General features: G+C 38.4%; 1 protein-coding gene across 4 annotated transcripts in view; it reads left to right on the forward strand.

Moving 5' to 3' along the window:
• Positions 1-4003: 4003 nt before the first annotated feature.
• LOC133660616 (diacylglycerol kinase alpha-like) overlaps positions 4004-27880 on the forward strand; it is a 44540-nt gene continuing 20663 nt past the window's right edge. The window contains exons 1-12 of one of the 4 annotated variants that reach the window (XM_062064190.1): positions 4004-4106; positions 4445-4518; positions 9457-9533; positions 11450-11591; positions 14886-14960; positions 17830-17879; positions 18012-18086; positions 18156-18272; positions 18353-18470; positions 21891-21979; positions 25594-25704; positions 25781-25879. In XM_062064190.1, coding sequence (XP_061920174.1) covers positions 4452-4518; positions 9457-9533; positions 11450-11591; positions 14886-14960; positions 17830-17879; positions 18012-18086; positions 18156-18272; positions 18353-18470; positions 21891-21979; positions 25594-25704; positions 25781-25879 — 1020 coding nt within the window. In that variant the 5' untranslated portion in view covers positions 4004-4106; positions 4445-4451. Of the gene's footprint in view, positions 4107-4361; positions 4519-9456; positions 9534-11449; positions 11592-14885; positions 14965-17829; positions 17880-18011; positions 18087-18155; positions 18273-18352; positions 18471-20061; positions 20126-21890; positions 21980-25593; positions 25705-25780; positions 25880-27880 lie in introns of those variants that run through there. The other 3 variants (XM_062064185.1, XM_062064196.1, XM_062064202.1) reach the window with 3 other exon arrangements.

The following is a 27880-nucleotide window of genomic DNA, read 5'->3' on the forward strand; positions in this document are numbered from 1 at the left end:
CTGTGTGAGGTTACGTATTAATATTTCTAGACTGACGAGTCTTACTGGGTCCCTGCCAGGAAGTTAAGGAAGCTCCTCTTGTCAATTGGAGAAGGCCAACGCCCAAGACATGTGCATTTTACTTACCGGTACATGTTACCTGTCTGTCTCTTCAAAAGACAAGCAAAATAGATACAACTATAATAAAAAAATCCAGACTTATTCCCATTTAGATGGCTGTTGCATAAATTATTGTTAATTTGTATCCCTTATTGCCCACTTGTCAATGGGACGAGTTGTGGCCTCCCTTCCTGTTCATTAAGTATTTACATACCTGACAGATTGTTCAGTTAGAAATGTGTTTGTTAAGTTGTTCTATTTTCATTGCAGTAACTAACAAAATGTACTGCAACCAATCATGTTGTTCACTCTTAGATTGCATGGACCTAGAAATGCATTCCTATATTATTGTTTATTATCCATCCTTCCATTTTCTATACCATAGCCTCATCGAGCACATACTTGTTGGTCACAAAAAACATTCATGAAGTTTGGTTCTTTTATGAATTTATTATGGGTGTACTGAAAATGTGAGCAAATCTGCTGGGTCAAAAGTATACATACAGCAATGTTAATATTTGCTTACATGTCCCTTGGCAAGTTTCACTGCAATAAGGTGCTTTTGGTAGCCATCCACAAGCTTCTGGCAAGCTTCTGCTTGAGATTTTGACCACTCCTCTTGACAAAATTGGTGCAGTGCAGCTAAATGTGTTGGTTTTCTGACATGGACTTGTTTCTTCAGCATTGTCCACACGTTTAAGTCAGGACTTTGGGAAGGCCATTCTAAAACCTTAATTCTAGCCTGATTTAGCTCTTCCTTTACCACTTTTGACGTGTGTTTGGGGTCATTGTCCTGTTGAAACACCCAACTGCGCCCAAGACCCAACCTCCGATCTGATGATTTTAGGTTGTCCTGAAGAATTTGGCGGTATCCTCCTTTTTCATTGTCCCATTTACTCTCTGTAAAGCACCAGCTCCATTGGCAGCAAAACAGGCCCAGAGCATAATACTACCACCACCATGCTTGACGGCAGGGATGGTGTTCCTGGGATTAAAGGCCTCACCTTTTTTCCGCCAAACATATTGCTGGGTATTGTGGCCAAACAGCTCAATTTTTGTTTCATCTGACCACAGAACTTTCCTCCAGAAGGTCTTATCTTTGTCCATCTGATGTCAGATGAAACAAAAATTGAGCTGTTTGGCCACAATACCCAGCAATATGTTTGGAGGAGAAAAGGTGAGGCCTTTAATCCCAGGAACACCAAGCCTACTGTCAAGCGGTAGGCAAAGCGCCTTATTGCAATGAAACTTGCCAAGGGACATGTAACCAAATATTAACTTTTGACCCAGCAGATTTGGTCACATTTTCAGTAGACCCATAATACATTCATAAAAGAACCAAACTTCATGAATGTTTTTTGTGACCAGTGCCTCTCCCGAAAACCTCCCGGGACAAATATTCTCCCGAAAATCTCCCGATTTTCAGCAGGAGCTGGAGGCCACGCCCCCTCCAGCTCCATGCGGACCTGAGTGAGGACAGCCTGTTTTCACGTCCGCTTTCCCACGATATAAACAGCGTGCCCAATCACGTTATAACATCTACGGCTTTTAGAGAGTGCACAACTGCGCACAAAACAAGGAGACGAAGCAGAAGAACGAGGAAGATACAGCCATGGCGACACTGACGACGAGTAAGATGAAGAAATACGCTTGTAAGTTCCAAAACGAATGGAAACAAGAATTTCAGTTTATCCAGGACAGTTCGAAGGGGAAGGGGTATGCTGCCTGTAAATTTTGTAGATCAGACTTCTCCATTGAACACGGTGGCCGAACGGATATACTCAGTCATGAACGGTCAGCGAAGCACAAAGCAACGGCAACGCAGCACCGGTCACAGCCCAGTATTATGGGCCACCTCGCTAAATGGAGACCCGATGGTGTAACATATGCAGAGACAAGGATGGCTATGCTGATAGCTGGAAGCAACATGCCGTTCTCATGTGCGGATGTTTACAACAAATTTGTGAAGGATATGTTCCCGGATTCAGAGATCGCTCGCCAGTACGCAAATGGCAGAACAAAGGCTACTCAAATAGTGAAAGGTAAGTGTTTTTTGTTTTTTTTAGTAAGCAGCAAGCACAGTACAGTTAGTAGAACAACTGTGTTTTCATTACTGTGTATTTGATCAAGTATTTCAAGTACAACAATGAGTAGATGAGTGCTATGTGTGTGTTTGTGTAAATTAATGAACACTGAAATTCAAGTATTTCTTTTATATATATATATATATATATATATATATATATATATATATATATATATATATATATATATATATATATATATATATATATATATATATATATATATATATATATATATATATATATATATATATAATAAAATAAATATATATATATAGCTAGAATTAACTGAAAGTCAAGTATTTATTTATATACAGGTGTATATATATATATATATATATATATATATATATATATATATATATATATATATATATATATATATGAAATACTTGACTTGGTGAATTTCACCCCCGACCACGCCCCTCCACCTCCCGAAATCGGAGGTCTCAAGGTTGGCAAGTATGCCAATAACTCTATCACATAAAACAAGAGTTGTAGAAATTATTGGAAACTCAAGACAGCCATGACATTATGTTCTTTACAAGTGTATGTAAACTTTTGACCACGACTGTACGTATATATATATATATATATATATATATATATATATATATATATATATATATATATATATATATATATATATATATATATATATATATATATATATATATATATATATATATATATATATATATATATATATACATACATATATACATACATATAATATACGGCGTGGCGAAGTTGGTAGAGTGGCCGTGCCAGCAATCGGAGGGTTGCTGGTTACTGGGGTTCAATCCCCACCTTCTACCATCCTAGTCACGTCCGTTGTGTCCTTGGGCAAGACACTTCACCCTTGCTCCTGAAGGCTGCTGGTTAGCGCCTTGCATGGCAGCTCCCGCCAACAGTGTGTGAATGTGTGTGTGAATGGGTGAATGTGGAAATACTGTCAAAGCGCTTTGAGTACCTTGAAGGTAGAAAAGCGCTATACAAGTACAACCCATTTATCATTTATCATTATTATATATGAACACTACCGTTCAAAAGTTTGGGGTCACCCAAACAATTTTGTGGAATAGCCTTCATTTCTAAGAACAAGAATAGACTGTCGAGTTTCAGATGAAAGTTCTCTTTTTCTGGCCATTTTGAGCGTTTAATTGACCCCACAAATGTGATGCTCCAGGAACTCAATCTGCTCAAAGGAAGGTCAGTTTTGTAGCTTCTGTAACGAGCTAAACTGTTTTCAGATGTGTGAACATGATTGCACAAGGGTTTTCTAATCATCAATTAGCCTTCTGAGCCAATGAGCAAACACATTGTACCATTAGAACACTGGAGTGATAGTTGCTGGAAATGGGCCTCTATACACCTATGTAGATATTGCACCAAAAACCAGACATTTGCAGCTAGAATAGTCATTTACCACATTAGCAATGTATAGAGTGTATTTCTTTAAAGTTAAGACTAGTTTAAAGTTATCTTCATTGAAAAGTACAGTGATTTTCCTTAAAAAATAAAGACATTTCAATGTGACCCCAAACTTTTGAACGGTAGTGTATATATATATACATATATATATATATATATATATATATATATACATATATATATATATATATAAGTGACTCCTGGTATATACTATGTATAAAGCATTTATAGATTATTATCCTATCTATTACCAATTCATAGTATATGAAGGTGTGAAAAAGGCTCCTTTATTTCAAGCCCAACTCTCAGTCGCCTGCATGTGTTCACAGCCTAAAAGGCCGTGCCACTCGCAGTAATTGTGTAAACAGGCTCCTCCCCCTGCTGCCATTGCTAATCCTCGTCATCCTCTCATGCCAGGAGGACGCTCACTATTACCGACTGCTGCCGACTGAACTGAGCTCTGGGATCCGGACTTCTAGTTGAGAAGAGGTGAGCCGCTCAGAAAGGTCAGGCCTCAGGGGCCTGGAACACCTGTGTGGATACCTTACTCTCATCTCTGCTTCTTGTGCATTATTTGACATTCTATATCCCTTGTGGTGTTTTATGCATTACGATAAACACAGGCATATAATGTGAGGGTGGCATTTTGTTGTCTTTTTGTGCAGAATCAAATGTTTTAAAAGCCTCATCCTCAATGATTTGTCTTTGGGAGTGTTCAACTTACTACTTGTCTGCAGTCCCAGGAATGGAGGGGAACCAGTTTAAGGGAGTCACAGTCAAAAAGTGAAGCCCTATTGTACTATGACACATAAACACCTCTCCCGCAGACAGAACATGGCTGAGGACACAGACAGCGATCTCACGCCCGTGGATTTTATCCAGCTGCAGGAATACATGGAAGGTAAATGTTCACTATTTGGGTTTTTAGTGGCTTAAAATGCGATTCAATTAAAGAGCAGCAGGTGTAGTTTAGTTTTGTAGTGGTTTTATTTCAGTCAAGTGCGCAGCATTGTTTTGTAGATGTATGAAATCATGCAAATAGTCACTGAAACACAATTATGTTATTCTTCTACCAAAACAATTACAGTAGTACCTCAACTTAGGAGCTTAATTGGTTCTGTGGCAGATCTCTTAACTCAAAACACTTGTATCTCAAATGAATGTCTCCCATTGGAATGAATTGAATCGAATTTGTGCTTGGTCCCCTCAAAACAGCACCGTTTTTAAAAATAAAAACAAACTTAAGATGACAAATAATTAAAAAAACAATACAATAGAATATACTACTAACATCTACAGTAGTTTTACGAAGTAATGTAATGATAGTGTACAGCATTTACCTGGGAGAGTGGACTTCTACGGTATCTCCTTCGAAATGTTTCTCCGTCAAACACACCATCAGCAGCTTTTCCATATTTTCAGGGATAAATGTCCACTGTTTAGATCTTTTTTTAAAGTCTTTGGCTGGTGTTGGAGCCCGTCTTCTACAGTGTGGTGCAGATTTGTACTGCTTTGCCAAGTTGTATGTATATGTATGTATATATATATATATATATATATATATATATATATATATATATATATATATATATATATATATATATATATATATATACATATATATATACATATATATATATATATATATATGTATATATATATATATGTATGTATATATATATATATATATATATATATATATATATATATATATATATATATATATGTATATATATATATATATATATATACACTGTATATATGTGTGTGTGTATATATACATATATGGACTGTGCGTTTCCCACCTAAGTCTTCAGTGATGTCTGACTTCAAAGATTACCTCTCAAAATACCATAATTTATGTCCCCACATGGCCATTGCTGGAGAAATACTATACATAAACACATTTACGCACTACTCTTTATTGAATAACATCAACAGTGTACAAAACGGGTTATTTTTTGGCGCATTTAAAAATCAATTAAAACGCGTCAGCAATTAAAACATATCTTATGTGGTACTGCCAAAATTAAAATAGCAAAAAACATTAAAAGTGAAAAAATAAAGTATTTGAACTCACAATTAGTATGACCTATTCGACGCCGTATAAGCCAGTGGTACACCTCGTCGTCGGCTTATTCGAGTGGAAATGGCGGGCATTTCCCCATTTCATCGCCAGAACAGCTGAGCTAGCTTCCAGGGTTTGCCCACATCGTCTCACAAGTGTAGTTTCTCTTTAAATATTCTTCTTGAAAACGGCCTTACAAATATATATCTGCCACCTAATCAACATATTGTTCTCCTTCTCTGCTAACCCGGTCTGGCTACAACGCAACGCTTCCTGCTTCCTGCTAAATTGCAACTTGTGATTGGATACTCACTTTGGAGTGACAAGTGAGTATCCAATCACAGTCTCGTTAACGTCAGGCTACCTAGATAGACTACTGTCAACAACTTGTGATCTGATTGGCTATCACAACTGTCTATCAACTGTATCTGTTCTCAAATTCATCCGATAACCGTCCCGGTGAGTATCCAATCACAGGACGCGTAAATGTCACGTTCAACATGAGGCCATCTAGAAGGCCTTACTGACAACAACTCGTGATCTAATTGGCTATCGCAACTGTCTATCAACTGTATGTCCCTGTTCACTTACAGTGCATATACACCCACATTGTTGATTCTTAAGGCACCTGGCAGGTTTGGTACAGCATGGCAACATAAGCTAGCGGAATTCTGATTGGATACAAACTAAAACTAAAAACAACAGCACTGGAACGAGCATGATATGACATGAAGAGAATATGAATACTTTTAAATGTTTAGGGAAAGTAAATAAAAAAATTGTGTGTGTATATATATATGTGTGTGTATATACAGTATATATACTTGGACACAGGCCGGGGTCTGATCACCCCCGGCTGGGTCGCCCGGGCGAGGGTGTCTGATGATTAAAGACCCGAAACACCCTATGACCCCGGGTTTATCACTGATGACGTGTCCAAGCATCACCGTGAGGTGTATTCAAGTTCTATATATATATATATATATATATATATATATATATATATATATATATATATATATATATATATATATATATATATATATATATATATATATATATATATATATATATATATATATATATATATATATATATATATATATAGTCCTTTCAAGTCCTTTTAACCACAGACTAATATTTTTGCACAGATTGTGTATGCTTTTAAACCGCTGTATTTATTTATTAAAACAAGTGCATTTGAAATAGCAGGAAAAAAAATAGTACTGACATTGCAATTCATAATAGCACTATTAACCAGTCATTTTAAACTTTTAACTCATTCCTTTACAGAATAAACACATTTGCAAAAACAAGTGCAACTGTACTTATTTGTACAAAAGTGTTAACATTGTATTTCCACAGCAGTTTCTATTCTGTTCTTACCTTATCTCATTGATCTCATCTCATACTGTACGTGTGTTGATGTGTGTACACACATGAAAAACATAACAAATACATGAACATAACAATGAACAGAGTTGTACTTTTTAGATGTCAGGGCCCTATGCAATATGTACACATATTCTTAATATAGTATACATTTTAACTGACCTTTATTTGACTATGTTTGTCTTTTTGTAGGTGGCTAAAATATGCGGTGCTGCTGACCGCCGTCTAACGTTATGTTACTGTGTGTGATACATTGACTAACGTAACGTTATGTGTAGGTACCTCATGCAACCCTGCTTAAAAAAATCACTTGACAAAAACTATGAATAAGGTAGCAAACTGCAGTGGACGCAACATATTGCTGTGTTTGAAATGATGTTATAACCATAGACATCTTATAAGTAGACGCAGTATTGGTTGCTGTGACGCGAGCAAATTGCATCTTGAAGTGGTGATGAGGAGCCGGCGAGCAGCCTAAACTGACAGTTGACAGGTAGAAAACAAAGATGCCGGGCTGGTGTTCAGCGTTTTCCTGCTCAAATGAGCGGACTGTTGAAAATAGGAATCGGGGGATTACTTTTCACAAGTAAGATTTAACATTAATGTACTATTGGTTGTATTTTATGAAAATAACATTACCACAGAGTTGAGAAGGAGCAAAGATCTTCAATATTTGTATGTGAAAATCACAAACAAATCTTCTGGGGGAGGATGACGCCCCTACAGGGGTTTGGTTTACAAACTTTCAGCCCCACCTAAAACAAAATTCACCAGCCGCCACTGATTATGATGCATTCTCATTTTAGGCAAAATATAAGACAATACTTTCTTAACAGTATAATTGTAACCAGGAATAAGTCTTCAAGTAACAATATTCAAATACTAACATTGTTGGGTAAGACAGCATTTGGTTTTATTCTGAATCCAGTGAAACAGATTGGTGGTTTTAGCTGATATAAAGACTTTCAGGTGTTTATATATGTTTAAGTATTTGGCAGACGCTTTTATCCAAAGCGACATACATAAAAAATACATATAAAACAATCACTGTAAACATGATCATTTAAGGGAAGAATGTAATACAAAATATCAATACAAAGTGTCAAGACAGAATAAACTCTATGCTGCTGCAGCAACAGAGATACGGTCTATAAGATATATAGATATCTAATGTATTCATACATTGTTTATGTAGGATATACGCATGTATATATAACGTAATTATATTGTTTCTTCAACTTAAAAATAGCTTACCGTTTTTTTCCCCCTTCTCTGGGCTTGTATTCCCAGTTTTGATCTCGGACGTCTGGTCACTTATAGCATATAAGAATATTATATTACTGTTAAGCAAACTATGAATAATAAAACATGTGTCCGTTATCATAGCTACACGTATGACAAAAAAGCGTGTGAAAATGAGTGGTATTCAGTGAGGTAAAATGAATTAAATGCGCTGACAGTTCATTTGCTCCTGCCAAATGAATTGCACTGAGTGGAGCGGATCACCACTCCAAGATGGCGGCCCCGCGTCTCGTCTGCGCCAGTAAGCAGTAGCGCTCGATGCTGCGTCTACTTAAAAGATGTCTATGGTTATGACGTTAGCAGTGAGTTTACAGCCTCACTGATTTAACTACACAGCAAATAAAAGTCATGTTACTTAGCCAATAAACGTTAGCTTACATTCAAAACTTACCCTTCTTTGTGCATCTTCAAATGTCGAACGAAGTTGGAAGTTGTTGCGTCTCCGTCTGTAATATTCTAACTGCGTGATTTGCATACGGCAATTCGTTTTTTGTTGACCAAGTCGTAGTTTTTATACCCGAACGAAACCAACTTTGGTATAAATCTTTCTCACTGGCGCGTTGTTTGACAACTCTTGTTCATTGGTTGTCCTGCAATTTGATTGGCTGAATGCTGTGTGATGAAAACAATGTAGATCTAATTTGATTGGCTGTTGTACTGAGCGCACACACGCTGACACGCAGCACACACGCTGATAGACAGACACGTAGAAAATGAAAGCTACGGAGCGCTCCCAAATAACTTTTTAAGCTTTAGGTTTTGGGGAAAGTAGCAAGTCATGTCAAGTCAAAAGGCTCAAGTCCAAGTGAAGTCACAAGTCATTGATGTTAAAGTCTAAGTCGTGTTGCAAGTCTCTTTACATTTTGTCAAGTCAAGTCTAAAGTCATCAAATGCATGACTCGAGTCTGACTCGAGTCCAAGTCATGTGACTCGAGTCCACACCTCTGCAAACTACTACTAGTGTTGTTAAGAAATCCTAGCAACTCAGTGCAAAAATTATTGTGTGAAACCAACCTACAATGCAAACACTTTAATTTTGTGGCATGCAAGTCATTTTTGTGTCTGGTTGTTTTGCAGACAGCAATTTGAGGGTTAAAGATGTGATCAAGGACTTTCAGAGTGGTGGTCGGCTGGCCCAGCACACTTATGGAGAGGTCAGTTCTTATTCACAACTTCTATAGGATCATGATTGTTTTATTTTGGTTCACTATTGTTAATATTTATGGGAAATGTTACTGGACTTGTACATGTTCGTCTGATTCTATGACTCCCTAGTTGCGTCGCACTTAATCCAATATTTTAAAAGAAAAACAACCACCCTAAGGAATCCAAGACCTGAAAATTCATCAAGCCTGTCAGAGAAATTATTTACAGTCAAGGACGGATGAAATCATTTGTCTCTAACTTAGAGATGGTTTATTCTTATATAAGACATAATATGCATTTTCAATTATTATTTTTTATAAAACAGTATCAAATTGCTCATCGAGCACTGTTTTTATTGGTATTGTTGGAATTAAATGAACTAAAATATGTTGTGCATTAACATTATTTACATTATATTAGCATCTTCCTGGCAAAATGAACTACCGTATTTTCCGGACCATAGGGCGCACCGGATTATAAGGCGCATTGCCAATGAGCGGGTCTGTTTTCATACAAAAGGTGCACCGGATTATAAGGCGCTTTAAAAGGGTCATATTACTATTTTTTTTTTCTAAATGTAAAAGACTTCCTTGTGGTCTACATAACATGTAATGGTGGTTCTTTGGTCAAAATGTTGCATAGATGATGTTTTACAGATCATCTTCAAGTCGCTTTCTGACAGTCGCTTCAGGATGCGCCGTTTTGTGGGCTGTCTTATTTACTTGGCTCACCTTCGACAGCATCTACTCCCAGTCATCTTTGTTGTAGCGGTGTAGCGTGCAAGGACGGGAGTGGAAGAAGTGTCAAAAGATGGCGCTAACTGTTTTAATGACATTCAGACTTTACTTCAATCAATAACGGAGCAGCATCTCCTCATCCGTGGCTCACTAGTGCAACAACAACGCCGGAAATGTGTCCCGTGAAAAACCGTCCGGCGGGAACTCTCTAATAACTAAAGTTCCTTGGGTGAATAATGTAAACTCACTACACCGGTATGTTTTAGTGCTTTCATGGCGAGTTTACTGACAGATATAAGTAAGAACTTTACACTACTTTATATTAGAAATGGCAACAGCGGAGGTTGAATGTCCCATAACAAGAAGATAGGGGGAAAAAAACGGACTACAAAGGCGGACTCGCGCAAATTTTCAGGACTTATGCAGATCTCAAATATACATCAGCAGGTACCAAAAGGTAAAAGTTGCTTTTGCATAATATTGCGAAACAAAACGCCAGATAATGTCTTACCTCATACACACACCATAATAATACTCCTATGTTGAAGCACAGTACAATCCATCAAGCGGTGCGGCTTCGTAGCTTACCAAAGTCCTACTAAAACATTTTGATACATTTTTGAGCGTTCTATATTTTCAATGGAACATATACAATTTTGGTGTTTTCTTGAGTCATATTGCAGTCTACATGTATCTCTTATGTGTGACTGCCATCTACTGGTCACAGTTATCATTTCACCATGTACCAAATAAAATAGCTTAGAGGTCGGTAAGCACAACCAAAATGATTCTGTACATTAGGCGCACCGAGTTATAAGGCGCACTGTCAAGTTTTGTGAAAATTTAATTTTAAGTGCGCCTTATAGTACGGAAAATACGGTAACTTAATTGCTCATATTGTCCTGAGCAGCCATTTGCAGTTCTATGGTTATCATCACAGTTTTCCTCTTTGCCATCACTGGTACAGTTTTGAGGCGGTATCACAAAAAACATTTAAAAAAAAATAAAAATAAGAAAAAGCAACACGAGATTTGCACGATGTCACCCACGATGATTTGAACTGGTTAAACTCCAAACGACACAACTAAACCGTGTTCCACTTTGGAGATTCTGTTTGCTAAAAATGTTACACTTTTGTTTCCTTTGTGTCATGACGTTTTTTTTTTTTTTTTTCCATCTCGGCACAGTGTTTGGATGCAGAAGGCTTCTGCTGCTTCCTCAAAACCTACCTTGAGGTGGATGAATTTCCCCATGATTTCTGCCAGCGACTTTTCCGCTACTTCCGATGTGTCGAGCAGGATGGCTCCACGCCCGAAGCCCAGGCCAAACGTAAACGTATTTGTGTTCTCATTCATCCAGGTCCTTGTACTTTCAGGACAGTTCATCCATCGCAACTGGACTGTCCAGATTGTCGTTGGAGACCTTTTGCCTCTCATCATCAGTTGATGCTCTCAGACTTCGATCAAGCAGGAATAGTCTCAGATAGGGGTGTCAAACTGGTTTTCATTGAGGGCCACATGGCTGTCCTCAGATGGCCGCATTTAACAATGAGTAATATATGTATATATCCATCCATCCATCCATTTTCTACCGCTTATTCCCTTCGGGGTCGCGGGTATATATATATAATACATTAACAATATATATTTTTTTACGTAAGCTGCAAAAAAGATATTACAATTTTACTTTAAAAACTTGCAGTTCAGTCACCATAATTTCACAGTAAAAGCTTTTTTTTTTTAATTTTTTTTTTTACAGCATATAAACAAATGGAATAAATGGAATGGAATGGAGAAACAATACCACTGTTTTTAGCGGTAAAATTCATGCAACAGAGCTGTCAGTTTTTGTTTTTTTTTACCGTAAAATTTTGTTTTTATGTTTTTTTTGTGTCTGTTTTTACTGTTTTAGTGTCTTACTGTATATGGGAAAAAACAGTACCAAAGTTGATTTTACGGTAAAAAACTTAGTCAGTTTTTTAACAATGAGTAATATATTAATATATATATATATATATATATATATATATATATATATATATATATATATATATATATATATATATACATATATAATACATTAACAATATATATTTTTTTACGTAAGCTGCAGAAGAAAAATCTTTAAATTTTACTTTAAAAACTTCCAGTTCAGTCACCAGAATTTCACAATAAAAGCAGTGTTTTTTTTAAGTTTTTTACAGCATATAAACAAATGGAATAAATGGAATGGAATGGAGAAACAAAACCACTGTTTTTCGAGGTAAAATTCATGCAACACAGCTGTCAGTCTTGTTTTAATGTTTTTTTTGGAAAAAAACAGTACCAAATTTGATTTTATGGTAAAAAACTCAGTCGGTGGAATTTAACCGTAAAATCTATTGTCAATTTTACAGTCTACAATTTGATTGATACTTTGTTTTGAAATCATAAGTCAAGCAGATATTTAAGTACAGTATTTCTTTATTTTAACAAAAATTATTTTGGAATACATGATTATATATTTTGATTTTGATAATATTGAATTTTAGAAGATATGCAATTGCATGCAGTACATGATTTTTAATGTCTGGGAAATAACAAATGTATTTAGTGAGAAAACATTTTATTAACGCATATTATTTCCAGGCTTTGGCGGGCCACATATAATAATGTGGCGGGCCAGATTTGGCCCCCAGGCCTTGAGTTTGACACATGTGGTCTGAGAGGATGGTGCTGGGTCCAACATACAGTATGTATCTGTTGGGTTGGGGACGTGTCATGCCAGAAATAAAACCCCCGCAAGATAGATTTTGCTCCGACAGTTGTTAAGAGTGAGGCCTCTGTCAGGTGGAATCACTCTTTGTGTTGCATAAAACCTGAGAGGATAAATACAATAGGTCCAGCACCATCCTCTCAGACTACAGCTGTCCTATTTAAGTTTGAGAGCATGAAATGATGATTGAACGGATGAAAGGCAAAACATCTTCTAAGACCTCAAAGCCCAACTTTTCCACTACAGAGGGGCCCACTGGAATATTAACACTGAATTAGTAATCCCACCCTTGATTTTAATAGCATTTAATAATTAGATCTATGATCTAATCTATTTACAGTTTACAACCTTGTCAAGTGCTATGAAAGCATGTGTTAATCCCAAAAATCATTATTTATTTGACACATAAACCTTAGGCTCAGGTCAGGCTGGCTGGAAAGTATGAATATATGAAGTATGAATCAAATATACTGCATAAGAAAGGACTCATAAATAACTAACAAAAAATGTATTATGTTGTGCTGAAATAAATAAAATAAATTAATAATGAATATGTTTCCGAACTAAACTTTTTAATCAGTAATACAATAAAATAACTAATAACAAATCAAAATACATCTTCACCAGTTTAGTCATAATTTTTTGCGCTTAAACTTCTGTGACTTTAGCTCCAGACATCTTATGTTAGTTTGATATGGTCATGACTGCCACAAGTGGTGTAAAAGTGTATTACAACTGAGTACCGCCGAGGCCCGAGAAACCAAATTTTTTTGGCAGCCCTCTAGGGGGCGCTCACGGCCCAACAATGGCAGCACGGTGTATAGAGAGAGTGTGGCCAACTCGGTTTCAAAGTTGGTAGCAAACATGGCGTCCGGTTGTCACATGAGCAGCTTTTGACCAATCGGAGAGAGTATGGCCAGAGGATCTCTTAAATGATTGGTCAAAAGCCCCTCCCGTGACAACAGGACGCCATGTTTGCTACAGAGGGGCCCACTGGAATATTAACACTGAATTAGTAATCCCACTCTTGATTTTAATGGTATTTAATAATGATATCTAACCTACTTACAGTTTACAACCTTGTCAAGTGCTATGCAAGCGTGTGTTATTTGACACATAAACCTCAGGCTGGTTGGAAAAATAAGTACTAATCAAATATACTCCATAATAAGGGAGTCATGAATAACTGACGAAAAATAAATGGTTATGTTCTGAAATAAATAAAATAAATGAATAATGAATATGTTTCCTAACTGAACTTTTTCATCAGTAATGGTAACAAAAAAAGAAAAATCTGTCAATAAAGTTTAAGTGCAAATACAAATTAATTTTCACCAGTTTAGTCATATTTTTTGCATTTAAACTTCTCCAGACTTCTTCTGTTTATTTGATATTGTCATTACTGCCACAAGTGGTGTAAAAGTGTATTACAACTGAGGCCTGAGAAACCAATATTTTTTTGGGCAGCCCTCTAGGGGGCGCTCACGGCCCAACAATGGCAGCACGGTGTATGGAGAGAGTGTGGCCAACTCGGTTTCAAAGTTGGTAGCAAACATGGCGTCCTGTTGTCACATGAGCGGCTTTTGACCAATCGGAGAGAGTATGGCCAGAGGGTCTCTTAAATGTTGGTCAAAAGCCCCTCCCGTGACAACAGGACGCCATGTTTGCTACCGACCTGAAACGGAGTGGGCCATATTCTTTCTATACGCGGCCCCGAACAATGGGCCCTGGCCCTATGGTTAAGAAACCTTGTTCTAACACTTTTATGAACAGTTCAGTTGCAATGGACTCAATGCTCTTAGAAAACTTCATAATGTTGACTTTTTCCATATCAGGAGCCATTTTTCTTGCTATTTGTGTCTCTGCCAGATGGGGTGCTTCTCCGCGACATGTCCTGTTACTTCTCAGTGCTGGAGGACGGGCAGCCTCGGGAGAAGCTGGAATGTTGGTTTGCTTCTCAATCAGGGGTGTTTCTAATCTGACCTGGGGGGGTCATTGTCTTATTCCTCTATTCCATTTTTAAATCATCAGAAAATGACAAAGGAAGATAACGGATAAAATACATCTATTAAAAAGTTACAAGAACAAATATTTTTGTTATGGGAAAAAAAAGTATCTGCCTCAGTTTTGATATGAGATACATATAAATAAGATTGCATGGCAAATTAAATTGGCATCTGTCTTCTAAGATTATAAATTACTTTAAAAATACACTAACCACACATAACTTCTTAGTTTATTTACAATTGTAGAATTCAAAACTTTAGAAAAGTAATTTATCGTCTACTGTCTTGATCTGGCTTCAGTGTTGGATGCAGAGACGGCAAGCGAAGGGCAGGTAAAATGTACTTAATGACAAAAACAGAAATGGTGCAGCAGGGGAGTGCACAGGAAGTATAGTTAAAGTACCAATGATTGTCACACACACACACACACACACACACACACACACACACACACACACACACACACACACACACACACACACACACACACACACACACACACTAGGTGTGGCAAAATTATACTCTGCATTTGACCCATCACCCTTGATCACCCCCTGGGAGGTGAGGGGACCAGTGAGCAGCAGCACCTGGGAATAATTTTTGGTGATTTAACCCCCAATCCTTGATGCTGAGTGCCAAGCAGGGAGGTAACGGGTCCCATTTTTACAGTCTTTGGTATGACTCGGCTGGGGTTTGAACTCACAACCTACTGATCTCAGGGCGGACACTCTAACCACTAGGCCACTGAGTAGGTAGAGAAAGCTACGGCAGATTGAGGTACAAAGCAAAAAGGTGACGGAGCCAGCGCTCGGAGTAAAATGGAGGAAAACAGGAAGTGGAAACAAAAAGAAGTGCAGTGGACAGGAAATAAAACAGAATACAAGAAACTAATAATGGTCATGTGACAATAAGAGTTTAGTGTAGCATTTAATACAAATCATTGAAAGAGTGTATTGATCTACAAAACCCGAAACCAGTGAAGTTTGCATGTTGTGTAAATGGTAAATAAAAACAGAATACAATGATTTGCAAATCCTTTTCAACTTATATTCAATAGAATAGACTGCAAAGACAAGATATTTAATGTTCACATTAAGAAACTCCATTTTTTTTTGCAAATAATCATTAACTTAGAATTTAATGGCAGCAACACATTGCAAAAAAGTTGTCACAGGGGCATTTTTACCACTGTGTTACATGGCCTTTCCTTTTAACAACACTCAGTAAACGTTTGGGAACTGAGGAGACACATTTTTTAAGCTTTTCAGGTGGAATTATTTCCCATTCTTGCTTGATGTACAGCTTAAGTTGCTTAACAGTCCGGGGTCTCTGTTGTGGTATTTTAGGCTTCATAATGCGCCACATATTTTCAAAGGGAGAAAGGTCTGGACTACAGGCAGGCCAGTCTAGTACCCGCACTCTTTTACTATGAAGCCACGCTGTTGTAACACGTGGCTTGGCATTGTCTTGCTGAAATAAGCAGGGGCGTCCATGAAAAAGACGTTGCTTGGATGGCAACATATGTTGCTCCAAAATCTGTATGTACCTTTCAGCATTAATGGTGCCTTCACAGATGTGTAAGTTACCCATGTCTTGGGCACTAACATACCCCCATACCATCACAGATGCTGGCTTTTCAACTTTGCGCCTAGAACAGTCCGGATAGTTAATTTCCTCTTTGGTCCAGAGGACACAACGTCCACAGTTTCCAAAAACAATTTGAAATGTGGACTCGTCAGACCACAGAACACTTTTCCACTTTGTATCAGTCCATCTTAGATGAGCTCGGGCCCAGCAAAGCCGGCTGCGTTTCTGGGTGTTGTTGATAAATGAGTTTTAACTTGCACTTACAGATGTAGCGACAAACTAGTTACTGACAGTGGTTTTCTGAAGTGTTCCTGAGCCCATGTGGTGATATCCTTTACACACTGATGTTGCTTTTTGATGCAGTACCGCCTGAGGAATCGAAGGTCACGGGGCATTCAATGTTGGTTTTCAGCCTTGCTGCTTACGTGCAGTGATTTTTCCAGATTATTTGAACCTTTTGACGATATTACAGACCGTAGATGGTGAAATCCCTAAACTCCTTGCAATAGCTGGTTGAGAAATTTTGTTCTTAAACTGTTGGACAATTTGCTCACGCATTTGTTTACAAAGTGGTGACCCTCGCCCCATCCTTGTTTGTGAATGACTGAGCATTTCATGGAAGCTGCTTTTATACCCAATCATGGCACCCACCTGTTCCCAATTAGCCTGTTCACCTGTGGGATGTTCCAAATCAGTGTTTGATGAGCATTCCATAACTTTCTCAGTCTTTTTTGCTACTTGTGGCAGCTTTTTTTAAACGTGCTGCAGGCATCAAATTCCAAATGAGCTAATATTTGCAAAACATAATAAAGTTTTCCAGTTTGAACATTAAATATCTTGTCTTTGCAGTCTATTCAATTGAATGTAAGTTGAAAAGGATTTGCAAATCATTGTATTCTGTTTTTATTTACCTTTTACACAACTTGCCAACTTCACTGGTTTTGGGTTTTGTACGAGAAACTAATAACGGTCATGTGAGAATGATAAGAGTTTCGTGTTGCATTTTATAAAAATCATTGAAAGAGTGTATTGATCTGTATAATATTTAAAAAGCATTTGGATAAAAAGGAACTCTGTTAGTTGTATTACGTTTTAAATTTAAAAAAAAGAGCAATTTATTACAATTAACTATTTTCCGAGACCCCCGTTCTAAATGACTTGTTTCATTTTAATTTCAACGTGTCATGTCAATTGAAACGCTTTCTGTCTCACGTTTTCAGTCACGTTCAAACTTTATGACAAAGATGGCAACGGACATCTGGATAGCTCAGTAAGTGTCTCCAAAACCTCGTTTTCCACGCTGGCATTTATTTCAAACCAAGATGGCGGACAAAGAAGCAGTTTAAAAAGAGCACTTTAGTCCTGAAATACTCACAATATGGAGCGTTTGTCCTCCCACCAGGAAGTGGACCGGATCATCAACCAGATGATGCGAGCAGCGGACTACCTGGGCTGGGACGTGACCGAGCTCAGATCTGTACGTGCTGCGCCTTGTGGTTCAGGAATCTTTCCTTCTACAATGGTCGTGACATTTTCTGGACTACAGGTGCTGAAGGAAATGATCCGGGCCATCGACGTGGACAACAGCGGCACGGTCACGCTGGACGAGTGGCTGAAAGGAGGCATGAACAATGTGCCCCTACTCGTTCTGCTCGGGCTGAAGGTGACGCCCGAACATTGCGCAATATTTACCTCGGTAACTCTCACCCGCGACGGCGTGGCTTCCTCACGCTCACTCCACAGGTACCAGAGAAGGATGGGCAGCACATCTGGAGATTGAAGAACTTCACAAAACCGGCGTACTGCTGCGTGTGCGAGAACATGCTCCTCGGACTCAGGAAGCAGGGACTCAGCTGCAACTGTGAGTCCTTACAAACTTGGATGTCGGCTAATTAGACTTAGACTTAGACTTCCTTTTATTGTCATTCAAATTTGAACTTTACAGTACAGATACAAATTGATTTTCCTTGCATTAGCTCGTTGTAGTGCAGGATAAAAGGGAAATAAGGTGCAGATATAAATGAATAGATTACTGTACAGATAAATACACTACATTGCCAAAAGTATTTGGCCACCCATCCAAATGATGAGAATCAGGCGCCCTAAATCACTTGGCCCGGTGTATAAAATCAAGCACTTAGGCATGGAGACTGTCATAGGATGCTACCTGTGCAACAAATCCAGTTGTGAAATTTCCTCGCTCCTACATATTCCAAAGTCAACTTTATTATAAGAAAAGTGAAGAGTTTGGGAACAACAGCAAGTCAGCCACCAAGTGGTAGGCCACGTAAACTGACAGAGAGTGGTCAGCGGATGCTGACGCGCATAGTGCAAAGACTCTCTGCACAGTCAACTGCTACAGAGCTCTAAACTTCATGTGACCTTCCAATTAGCCCACGTGCAGTACGCGGAGAGCTTCTTGGGGATGGGTTTCCGTGGCCGAGCAGCTGCATCTAAGCCAGACCTGGGCAAATTAAGGCCCGGGGGCCGCATGCGGCCCGTTGAGCTTTTCAATCTGGCCCGCCGGACATTCCCAAATAATTTTTTTAAATCTTTAAGATGGAAAGTGTTGCTGCCATTATGATGTGCAGTGATGTTTTCTAATGACCGTAAGTCTTCAACTATACAAAGCATTTCAATGGTTGGAATCTGCGCTTTGGGATGATATGCCAGTTACTATGGTAATCTAATTAGTTACAATGGTAATCTAATTAGTTACTATTGTCATCTAATTAGTTACTATGGTAATCTATGTCACAGCAGCTCAGACGAGGCACCAAGCAGTGTGGGTGGGAAGCGAGATTTTCACAACAAAGTTCTAAAGCTTAGTGATATATCAGATATATCATATTGTCGGTGGGTTTATTTTGTACCCTTCGCGTTCATATTTAACTGTAAGTTGCATTTTTGTTGCGTTTCACTTGATTGTAAAATATGTCGATCAAAAGGGGGTGTGACGTTCATATTTTGTCAATATTCAGTGTTTTATCGTTCATAGAAAAATGTAAAATTCCATTACGTTTTTTAATGCGGTCATAACGTTTTTAGCATTCAATCAGACATTATTGTGAGGTTTTGTATTAGTGTTCCTAAAAATAGATATACCGGCCCTCAGACACATTGTTTTCTCTAAATGTGGCCCCCGAGTCAAAATAATTGCCCAGGCCTGATCTGAGCCGTACATCACCAAGTCCAATGCAAAGCGTCGGATGCAGTGAAGTAAAGCTTGTTGCCACTGGACTCTAGAGCAGTGGAGACGCCTTCTCTGGACTGATGAATCACGCTTTTCCATCTGGCAATCAGGTGGACCAGTCTGGGTTTGGAGGTTGCCAGGAGAACGCTACATTTTGGACTGCATTGTGCCGAGTGTGAAATTTGGTGGAAGAGGAATTATGCTGTGGGGTTGTTTTTCAGGAGTTGGGCTTGTCCCCTTAGTTCCAGTGAAAGGAACTTTGAATGCTCCAGGATACCAAAACATTTTGGACAATTCCATGGGATGGCACTTCAAGTTCATATGTGAGTAAAGGCAGGTGGCCAAATACTTTTGGCAATACAGTGTATATTGCACTTTTGCATATGCATCACGTTTATGGATGTATGTTATATTGTCTTTATATTCCAGCCAGTTAATCCATTTTTGGGGGGAATTGAGGGGATTATTATGATGCGTTCAAGAGTCTTACGGCCTGAGGGAAGAAGCTGTTACAGAACCTGGAGGTTCTGCTACGGAGGCTGCGGAACCACTTTCTAGAGTCCAGCAGTGAAAACAGTCCTTGGTGGGTGTGAGAGGAGTCTCTGCAGATTTTCTGAGCCCTTGTCAGGCAGCGGCTTTTTGCTATTTCCTGGATAGGAGGAAGAGGAGATCCTGATGATCTTTTCCACCGTCCTTCCAGTCTGAGGCATTGCAGGCTCCAGTCCAGACAGAGATGCTGTTGGTCAGCAGGCTCTCTATAGTGCCTCTGTAGAATGTAGTGAGAATGTGGGGAGGGAGCTGTGCTCTTTTCATCCGACGCAAAACGTGCATGCGCTGCTGAGCTATTTTTACAAGAGCTCCGGTGTGTAGGGACCAGGTCATATTGTCAGATATCTGCACCCCCAGGAACTTGGTGCTGCTTACTATCTCCACCGCAGTGCCGTTGACGAAGAGTGGAGTGTGGCTGGACTGGTATCTCCTGAAGTCGACGATGATCTCCTTGGTCTTGTCGACGTTCAGGACCAGGTTGTTGGTTCTGCACCAGTCAACCAGATGTTTCACCTCCTCCCTGTAGTCCATGTCGTTGTTGTCACGGATGAGGCCCACTACTGTCGTGTCGTCCGCATACATCACAATGTGGTTAGTAGTGTACCTGGTGCAGCAGTCATGGGTCATCAACGTGAACAGCAGCGGACTCAGGACGCAGCCCTGGGGGAGCCGGTGCTCAGGGAGATGGCACTGGAGGTGTTGTTGCCCACTCTCACAGACTGGGGTCTGTCTGTGAGGAAGTCAAGCAGCCAGTTGCATAGGGGGGTACTGAATCCAAGGGGGGCCAGTTTGCTCACCAAGTGCCAAGTAATCAGAAGGTTCTTCACGTTTTTGCATGCGGTTTGCCAACTCAGAAGATTATGACCGACTCAGTTTCAAGTTGGTAGCAAACATGGCGTCCTGTTGTCACGGGAGGGGATTTTGACCAATCATTTAGGACAGACCTTGGCAAAATACGGCCCGCGGGCCACACGCGGCCCGTTAAGATTTTCAATCCGGCCCATCGCACGTTCTACGTAAATTTTTTAGACCTTTAACATCAAAATTGTCGCTGCCATTATGATGTGCAGTGCTGTTTTTAAATGACCGCAAGTCTTGAACTATAGAAAGTATTTCAATGGTTGAAATCTGCGCTTTTGAGTGTTATAGGAGCTATTCTACGTCACAGCAGCTTAGACAAGGAACAAACCAGAGTGGGCAGGGTTTGTTTTTAGAGCGGTCAGCCCGAAACACGTGTGTCAGAAACAGATGTGGAAGCAAATTTTTACAACAAATTTCTGCATAAAAGTGATAATATATCATATTGTGGGTATTTATTACACTTTGCATTTTTTGTTTTGTTTTGCTTGTTTGTCAAAGATGTCTATGGAGGAGCTGGTCTGAGACGTAAAAGAGGCGCGACGTTCCTATGTTGTTAATATTCAGTGTTTTATTGTTCATAGTTAATATTGCAAATCCCACTTTCTTTATTTTAACGTACAAATACTGTACAAAAAAGACTATTTTAGTAATATTTTCTCTCATTTTTTCTGCCCTCAGGTTGCAAGTATACTGTCCACAGTCAGTGTGCCAACAAGAGTCGTGAACCCTGCGCTCCGACGTTTGTCAGCGCTGCACATAAATTTAGGGTGAGAAGACCACCAACTTTGACACAGACTCACCTACCAAGTATGTTTTTCCCACAGGTGTGGACTGCGGCAGGCGTAATGCCACAATTTAGGACAAAAGTAAGATGTTGGTACTTTGGGGCGGTATGGCTCGGTTGGTAGAGCGGCCGTGCCAGCAACTTGAGGGTTGCAGGTTCGATCCCCGCTTCCGCCATCCTAGTCACTGCCGTTGTGTCCTTGGGCAAGACACTTTACCCACCTGCTCCCAGTGCCACCCACACTGGTTTAAATGTAACTTAGATATTGGTTTTCGTTATATAAAGCGCTTTGAGTCACTAGAGAAAAGCGCTATATAAATATAATTCACTTCACTTCACTTTAACAGATGATCAGCCACACTGAACACATTTGTATTTAGAACATCTGTGACATCGCACTTTGGTGAAAAACGTTTTAAGGTACAGTAGGAAAGGAATTTGTCGCAATTTACCCGACACATGAAACGTGAGAAATTATGGGGGGTGCGTTGTCCACTTTAGCCGCCAGATGGCAGTACAGTGGTGCCTCGTTTAAAGCTGGGGTTACGTTCCGTGTAGTAGAAGTTGATTTTTTCCCCCCGTTTTTTAAATTTGTTTTCGTTCATTATGTATATTTTTCGTTTACACCACACGTGTCAAACTCAAGACCGGGGGGGCCGACACGTCATTTAATTTATAAGCCTGGGAATAATGTGGATACTTAATCTTTCTTACTAAATGTTTTCATTGTTTCCATTGTGACAGAAAACAATGTATGGGATACAGGAAATTTCATATGTTTTAAACTTTGATGTATATACAAATATTCAATTGTGTTTGGTGTGAATCTTTGGGCACCTCCCCATTCGATTCTGATTCTTGGGGTGAGGATTTGATTCATAATCGATACTCGATTCAACACGATTTTCGATTCAAACTGATTTTTGCAATGTATTATTTGGTATAATAATAACAACACCTTAACAAAACAGCTTACAGGTTACAAAACCTCCTTTTGGTTGCTGACGTATGACACATACGTGCACCAACGAAGCATGAAGATGGCCAAACATTTTTTTTTTTTAATTCGTCAAAAAAAATACAAAAATAGATTTTTGAAAATTACTAAAAAAATCGGGATTGGAATGTGATTAAAAAATTATTATTTTTTAGCACCCCTTATTATTATATACTAGTGTTGTCCCGATACCAATATTTTGGTACCGGTACCAAAATGTATTTTGATACTTTTCGGTACTTTTCTAAATAAAGGGTACCACAAAACATTGCATTATTGGCTTTATTATAACAAAAAATGTTAGTGTACATTAAATATATGTTTCTTATTGCAATTTTGTCTTTAAATAAAATAGTGAACATACTAGACAACTTGTCTTTTAGTAGTAAGTAAACAAACAAAGACTCCTAATTTGTCTGCTGACGTATGCAGTAACATATTGTGTCATTTATCTACCTATTATTTTGTCAACATTATTAAAGACAAACTGTAAAAATTGATTATTAATCTACTTGTACATTTAATGTTAATATCTGCTTACTTTCTCTTTAACATGTTATATGTACACTTCTGTTAAAATGTAATAATCACTTATTCGTCTGTTGTTTGATACTTTATATTAGTTCTGGATGATACCACAAATGTGGGTATCAATCCGATACCAAGTAGTTACAGGATCGTACATTGGTCATATTCAAAGTCCTCATGTGTCCAGGGACATATTTTCTGAATTTATAAACTTAATGTGAATTTTTTTAAAACGAAAGAAAATTTTGTGATGCCAAAAAATATTGATATAATCATAGTAGTATCTACTAGATACGCTCCTTTACTTGGTATCCTTACAGTGGATGTTAGGTGTAGATCCACCCATGGCGTTTGTTTACATTGTGACGCCGGTGAGCTATCGTATCCTCCTACGGTGTGTAGTGAAGCATGTTTAGCTATTCCTTGTGCTCCAGTGATAATGATACTTGTAAGTAATGTACTTTATTTGTTGCCATGGAGGCCAGGATTAGTGATTTAGAAGTAGCTAAAACACTGCTGACTGCAGATGGATGTTAGCTGCTAGCTGGCTAGCCATGTCTTAAAGCACCTCTTCCTGAGGGTGTTTCAGTGTTATAACGCCACCTTTATCTTTACTTTTTACACCAAAATGCGTCCATTCTCCCTTTTCTGTCTACACACTGTGTTTGCTTGTAAGTACTCTGTGTGTGCGCGCTGCCGAACATGCTCCTCTGCTCCTAAAACCATCAATGACACAACGTGGCGATGACGGGGGTTTGGGGGACCGGTACTTTTTAGAGGCGGTATAGTACAGAATACGATTAATTAGTATCGCAGTACTATACTAGTACCGGTATACCGTACAACCCTAGGATATACCGTATGACAGTTTGTAAAAATAACAATAAATACTTAAATATCTGCTTGTCACCTTAACTTACGATTTCAAAGCAAGTTATCCATCAATTTGTAAGTACAAAAATCAAATAACCAAGTGCATAGGCAATAATATAATGAGGCGATTATACTTTTATATTCTTACAATCACTGGTACAAGCGGCCCTTTTCGACGTGGCCCTCCCATGAAAACAAGTTCGACACCCTTGGTTTACACTATATTTTTCATTTACAGGACGTTTTTTTATTATGTTTTTTCGTTTACAGTACTGTACAGTATATGTTTTTTCGTTTCTTATAAATGTTTTAAGGCTGTAAACCCCCTAACCACACACTTTATAAACTTTTCTCAGACAGGCATTAACATTTTCTCACATTTCTCTAGTTTAAACACTCTCTAAGTTCAAACCTTCGTGGATTAAAAAAAAATAAGCAGAGTACACTACCGTATTAAAGAATGAAGCTAAAGATAGAAACCTGTTTTTTAGGGCTCTAGGATTTTTTTTACCTATAAATAAGACCGGGTTTTATCATAAAGCCCGCAGCATTTCCACACATAACCAGAGTCACACAATCTTTTTAGACCTTAAATCCTAAGGTGCGAGAGGGCAGTCGTTTCCAAAATAAGCCTTTCTCATCCATATTAAAAACTTGTTCAGGATTATATCCGCCACCACAGTATGCATTCTGCACTGTATGAAGATTGATTGACCTTGGTCTACAGTCCCTTCGCGAATCAGGACGCGGAACACAATGCGCATTCATACACTGTAAAAAAAAAGAAGCATACAACACTGTAAAAATTACACACACACAAAAGAAAAAAGTGTAAAGTGAACCATGTTGTAGCGAGGGAACACTGTATAGTGTTTTGTGGCAATTCTAACTTTGACCACAGCATCAGTTGCAATGTGGATTGGCGCTTTCCATTATTTTCAGCAGACTGCATTGCAAATTGAGTAACCCCTCCTCTTCCAGGAAAGGGGCTATATGAATCCCTCCCCTACTCTATGAAAAATCCTTTCATTGGCATACTAAATGAGAATACCAGGCAAGGAAGGTTTCAGGAAATGTGGCCCTCAAAACAATTCAGGTTTTAATCCGATGAAGGCATGAATTGTTTACTGATTCACACCTCAGGGTACGCTAACCTTTCCTTCAGCTTGACCCCTGTTGAACTTTTCTTTCATACTCAGGTACCGTGCCACGACTGGGTCCGAACCGACCGCAGCGCCTCCAAGTGTCAAGTTTGCCAAAAGAAGATTAAAACTTTAACTGGACGGCGTTGTGCGTGGTGTCATGAAATAGTGAGAACGACGCGTCAGCATTTTTTGAAGAAAGAATGACAAAAGTGCTCACGCAACCTTGCGTTTCCCCTTTAAGCGCCATGAAGAGTGCGTCTTCTCCGGGTTGTCAACCTGCGACCTTGGACCCCTCAAAGATCACATACTCCCTCCTTGGGCCATATTCGCAGACTCCAAGGTAAAACACTATCTTATGCTGCTTTTTATGGACGCATAATTACCGTACTTTCTGGGCTATGGAGCACATAGGTACTTAAGCCGCACCCACCAAATTTTAGAAGAAAAATTATTTTTACATACCATATATAGGCTGCATATATATCATACATACACACACAGAGAAAGAGAGAGAGAGAGAGAGAGAGAGAGAGATGTGTGCATGTATTCGAAAGGGACAAGCGGTAGAAAATGGATATATATATATATATATATATATATATATATATATATATATATATATATATATATATATATATATATATATATATATATATATATATATATATATAATATATATATATATATATATATATATATATATATATATATATATATATATATATATATATATATATATATATATATATATATATATATATATATATATATATATATACATATACATATACACCGGTACGAAAGATTTTGTAAATGTTTATTTACATACCTTAATTGTTTCCAAACGTTGTCTGTAACGCAGCAGTAAAACGGCTGATCAAACAAAACAAAAGTCATCGTCATGGACCCACTAGCTGCACAAGCTAGACCAGGGGTCCCCAAACATTTTGACTTAGGGGCTGCATTGGGTCCAAAAAATTTGGCCAGGGGCCGGGTTGTGTATATATATATATATTCCTCGCGCACTAATTAATAATAATAATAATAATACCTGAGATTTATATAGCGCTTTTCTAAGTACCCAAAGTCGCTTTACATGTTAAAAACCCATCATTCATTCACACCTGGTGGTGGTAAGCTACTTTCATAGCCACAGCTGCCCTGGGGTAGACTGACTGAAAGAGCGCGCACTTGCCCGACACTGCAGTGCGATGATGTCACGTTATCGATGGGAAAATGCATTTTTAGACAATATGATTTGCCTGAGCGGCTTGGAGAACCCAAGAGTAACAAGCGGTAGAAAATGGATTAGAAAGGACGGATTTGAAAAAATAACTACTTTTTTTTAAAAGAAATATATATATATATATATATATATATATATATATATATATATATATATATATATATATATATATATATATATATATATATATATATATATATATATATATATATATATATATATATATACAAACCCCGTTTCCATATGAGTTGGGAAATTGTGTTAGATGTAAATATAAACGAATACAATGATTTGCAAATCATTTTCAACCCATATTCAGTTGAATATGCTACAAAGACAACACATTTGATGTTCAAACTGATAAACATTTTTTTTTGCAAATAATCATTAACTTTAGAATTTGATGCCAGCGACACGTGACAAAGAAGTTGGGAAAGGTGGCAATAAATACTGATAAAGTTGAGGAATGCTCATCAAACACTTATTTGGAACATCCCACAGGTGTGCAGGCTAATTGGGAACAGGTGGGTGCCATGATTGAGTATAAAAACAGCTTCCCAAAAAATGCTCAGTCTTTCACAAGAAAGGATGGGGCGAGGTACACCCCTTTGTCCACAACTGCGTGAGCAAATAGTCAAACAGTTTAAGAACAATGTTTCTCAAAGTGCAATTGCAAGAAATTTAGGGATTTCAACATCTACGGTCCATAATATCATCAAAAGGTTCAGAGAATCTGGAGAAATCACTCCACGTAAGCGGCATGGCCGGAAACCAACATTGAATGACCGTGACCTTCGATTCTTCAGACGGCACTGTATCAAAAACCAACATCAATCTCTAAAGGATATCACCACATGGGCTCAAGAACACTTCAGAAAACCACTGTCACCAAATAGAGTTCGTCGCTACATCTGTAAGTGCAAGTTAAAGCTCTACTATGCAAAGCGAAAGCCATTTATCAACTACATCCAGAAACGCAGCCGGCTTCTCTGGGCCCGAGATCATCTAAGATGGACTCATGCAAAGTGGAAAAGTGTTTTGTGGTCTGACGAGTGCACATTTCAAATTGTTTTTGGAAATATTCGACATCGTGTC

This window comes from Entelurus aequoreus, linkage group LG01 (genome assembly GCF_033978785.1).
Source record: "Entelurus aequoreus isolate RoL-2023_Sb linkage group LG01, RoL_Eaeq_v1.1, whole genome shotgun sequence".
Lineage (NCBI taxonomy): Eukaryota > Metazoa > Chordata > Actinopteri > Syngnathiformes > Syngnathidae > Entelurus > Entelurus aequoreus.